General features: G+C 35.2%; 1 protein-coding gene across 1 annotated transcript in view; it reads right to left on the bottom strand.

Moving 5' to 3' along the window:
• The window catches only part of LOC106876139 (transmembrane protein 128), a 33,587-nt gene extending 32,938 nt beyond the window's left edge, over positions 1 to 649 (bottom strand). Inside the window, exon 1 of the mRNA XM_014924562.2 lies at positions 98 to 649. Coding sequence (XP_014780048.1) covers positions 98 to 194 — 97 coding nt within the window. The 5' untranslated portion in view covers positions 195 to 649. The remainder of the gene's footprint in view (positions 1 to 97) is intronic.
• Between the last annotated feature and the right edge of the window lie 3,748 nt (positions 650 to 4,397).

Raw genomic sequence — 4,397 nt, 5'->3', positions numbered from 1 at the left:
TATATATATATATATATAATGGTGTTAATGTGTGAACGTTAGGTTTACAGTTACGAAGAAGAAATAATGATGTCGAGGAAAAGTCAAAATTATTTACCTCGACTCCAATCAACCCCAGAAAGTTTACGAAGATCGCCATTCTGGACGCGACGACGATACAAATCTGCAGATACAGGTTCCAGGTTTTCAGTCATTTTCCTCTTTTCCTAGTTTGCTCTGATTTGTTTTGCTATCTGACTGCAGTCACATTGATTGTGACCATTGTCAGACAGGGTCTTAGCGCGGATACGTCTGATTATTCTATTTTTATTTTCTTATTGGAATTTCCTTTATTGATATGGGGGAAATGTGTAGGACGTCGAATGAAATAATTTACAGTTTTCGATTCCGTTTCTCTTGCTAGCGAGGGATCAATAATTTAGGGTGTGTTATCCAGAAGAATCACACGATTGCGTAAAATATTCTAACGTTCCAACTCTTGCTCTTTGTCTGAGAGTGAGGAAAATAAAGAAATTGTAGTCACTTTTGACAAATGCACACAAGAAAATAACAGCTTGCAGTAAAACAATCACAATTTCTCTATCTTCTTTAATCAGAATATTCTACTCCTCACAGTCATCGAACTTTTATCAAGGTCCTCAGTCATTCACAGGTATTGACGTTGTTCAAAACAGTATTGTCAAACCCATGTATAACTCTGGGAACAGAAGAGTGACAAAGAATGTCATGTTCAGACTTGATGTGTTCCACAATGACTCACTGAGTATGATTTGTAATATACACTAGTTTCACAAGATTTCCAGTGAAGACCTATAAAAGAGGACAGCCTGCTTGAAGGAGATTTTATTGTTGCTTCTAAAAAATTAAACAATCTCATAGAACTCCTGAATGTCTTAAGGAGGTGTTTAATATTATTTTTTTTTTTTTAATTGAGTAGTGAATAATGGAGTTAAACACTTTGCTAATGTAGTTAAAATGGAACATGTGATTCATTGTTGAAGCTGCTATACATTTCTTTTTTCTTCTTTAGTGTGAAGTTTGTTAGCAGTGTGATGGTTTGAATGGATCTATGCTGTACTCAAGAAGACTTGCCCCCCCCCCCCCACAACAGAATTGATATCCAAAAACCAAGGTACCATGTAAATAGCATTGTGGGTGCTGGTGCCATGCAAAAAGCACTGGTAATGGTGCCACATAGGGGCATTCAGTCATACAGACTATGGAACTGGGTACGATCCTTGGCTTTACCAGTTCCTGTCAAGCCGTCCAACCCATGCCAGCATGGAAAGCAGACATTAAATATTGATGATGATTATGATGAAAGTGAAGTTTATAGTACCAAAAATGACTCTTTGTAGGAATTTTGAGGGTGTTCATAGGAAGACGATGTGTTTGTGTGATGGTTTCATTTTAGAATTGTTAAAATTTTAACTCATTTCCAGATTGTGGAATTTTGGGTGTGCTGTTGTTGTTTGCCTGACTGAGTAAATCTATGATCAAAAGCATTCCACCTATGACCATCTCATCCATATGTGCGTATCTAGGATTATCCTATCCAGTGTGTCATTTTTTTTTTAAGACAGTGTGCTTTGAAGGATATTTGGCTATTTCTTGCAGGCCAAGTGACTACATAGAGGCCTTCTTGGAGCCCTCCATTCTTACTTTGGTGTCTGAAAGAAAGAAACAGTTAAGATCATGATGTTTATGAAAGGTGTACATATTGTGTTTTGTGTCTCTATTGTCCTTGTGTGGTTTTTGGTCACTGATTTTGGGAAAATGAAAATGTTTGCTTTTTTTTTTATAGTCAGGGGAGAAGATGTGCTCATGTTTCTTCACAGGACCTCTGAAACTGGTGGGAGGAAGGTAAGCTCAAACCAGAGACCTGGCCTGAATGCTTGCAACAGAGTGGACTCTGCTAAAGGCACCCAAAATGCCAGGTTTAATCCAGGTCAGCTCCAATTGAGCACAAATCTGACCAAACAAATTCTTGACATGACTGCCTTATTTTTTCAAACATATTCTATCTCAAACTACATTATCCAATATGTGCTTTTTTTTTTTTAAGATGCTAGGGTGTGTTTTGAAAGAGATTAAGCTGTTTCTAGCAGGTCAAATGGCTATGTAAACTTCTTCACAACGGTTTGTAATTATGTTGTTGAATTCTGCAAACTATAAATCTATTATTTTGTTCTATATCAGTTGTATTTAATGAACTTTCTGCAAACAGGGAGGACGAGGATCTTAGTTTTCTTGATTTTCTTTCTTTTTTCTCATTCCATTTTTTGCACCAACCTTCACATTTTCTTACTGTCCAGCATCCTTGTTTTTTAAAATATATATAATGCATAAACAGAGCCTGAAAGATTGCTTTAAGATACATGGCTTATTTTATAAATATGCCTGTTCATGCATCATAAAAGTATGAAACTATTAGTAGCTCTTTCGGTTGTGTATTTAAATTGATATTTATCTCTCACTGGATGGAGTACTTTTTTTGTTGATTCTACCTCTATTGGATCTGTAAACTATACATGCACACACACATTATATATACATATGCATAGATATACACTGCGTTTCAAATTATTAATGACATAACATTTATTTTATTGTATTTAAAAACTAATTGGAATTCAACGAATTTGTGGATGCTAATTTGTGGATCTCCTCTGAAGTTATGCCATGGGATACATCTACTATTGCCTGCCACAGTTCATCTCCTAAATTGGCGTCCATTCTTGTAAACTCATAGGTTAAGAATATTCCATAAGTTTTCTATTAGGTTCAGGTCGGGAAAACAGGCAGGCCACTTCATCTTCCAAGGTCCTCAGAAGCCGAATTGTTGCAGATACTCTGTAGTTTTCTTTTCTGAGTGCAAGGAGACATTATCTTGCATGAATATTATGGTTGTCTTGAAGGTGATCCTTTGCGTTTTTTAACCAAGCTTCAAGGTACTCCCTCAGAAAGGCTATATAAACAGCCACAGTCATTTTAACACCATCAGGCACTTTCCAAGAACCAACCATAATGCATCCAATGATACCTACCCAGATCATGATGCCTCCTCCCGCTTGTTGATGTCTCAAGCATTGATGACAATCTCGTCCATTTACAACCCATCCCTTGCTCCAACCACCAGGTCCATCAAGGGTAGCATGAGTTTCGTTTGTAAATAAAACCTTTGAAAAGTCAACTTTCATGTTATCTTCTGCCAATTTCAGATGATTTTTATGTGTATTTTGCTTAAAGGAGGTCTTTTAAGTGATGTCACTGGTTTACCGACCTTTTTCAGAAAACGACATTGGGTAGTTCTGAACACAGTTGTTTTGCCAATGCACTTGAAAAGTTCAACACTTGTAAGATCTGCCTTTTTTCAGCTTCATGCTTAATTTGTGACAGAAAACATTGAGAAACAGACCTTGACAAACCCTTGTTGGCTCTCTTATGTATCTTCATAGGAGCTGTAGCAAATTTTTTCACAGTTTGGTGATATCTTCCAATTATTTTAGATATTTCTAATGTTGATTTACCTTTTGCAAGTTCATAAGCAATAACAGATTTCTCTGACGCAGTTAAGTCACATTTATGACCCATAATTACATGATTATCAGACCATTGCTTAATAATATGGAACACTGTGAGTTCATGGAAATCATGCAAATGGCTGTGGTTTCATTACACTTGTGCAAAACCTAACGCTTTTTACACAGCACGTGCATATAACTGTTGTCATCACTCTGTGGAAATTTTGTTGAATTCCAACAAGTAGTTTTTAAATAAAATAAACAAGTGTTACGTTGTTAATAATTTGAAGCACAGTGTGTGTATATATATATGTATATATAAACACACACACAGTTATATATATATATATATATATATATATAATAATATAGATTTAATCAAAAGATTAAATGTGGTACTTAAAATGTTTGAGGCACCAGAATTTGGTAGGGTAAAAACCAAAAACAAAATCAAGAGATTTGGTGAATAAAATTTTAAGAAAAGCAACAAAAATTCAATAGGTTATAGCAGTACGTACGTTTCGTACAAACTTCATTTATTAATGTAGTGAGAACACCACATAAGATGTGCAATCAAAATGTACTGCTCAGCTGCATAATGGAAGTTCATTTCAAAAAGTCTAGACTGTTGATTAACAGCATAGTTAAGATGGTATTTTCTTCATCTCCTACTCCTGTATTTGCACACATCTACAAAATGACTTTTTGAAATGAACTTCCATTATGCAGCTGAGGAGTGCATTTTGATTGCACATCTTATGTGGTGTTCTCACTACATTAATAAATGAAGTTTGTACGAAATGTACGTACTGCTATAACCTATTGAATTTTTGTTGCCTTTCTTAAAATTTTTGTATATATATATATATATAT

Source organism: Octopus bimaculoides, chromosome 14, assembly GCF_001194135.2.
Source record: "Octopus bimaculoides isolate UCB-OBI-ISO-001 chromosome 14, ASM119413v2, whole genome shotgun sequence".
Lineage (NCBI taxonomy): Eukaryota > Metazoa > Mollusca > Cephalopoda > Octopoda > Octopodidae > Octopus > Octopus bimaculoides.
This window is presented reverse-complemented; position numbering and strand designations above follow the sequence as displayed.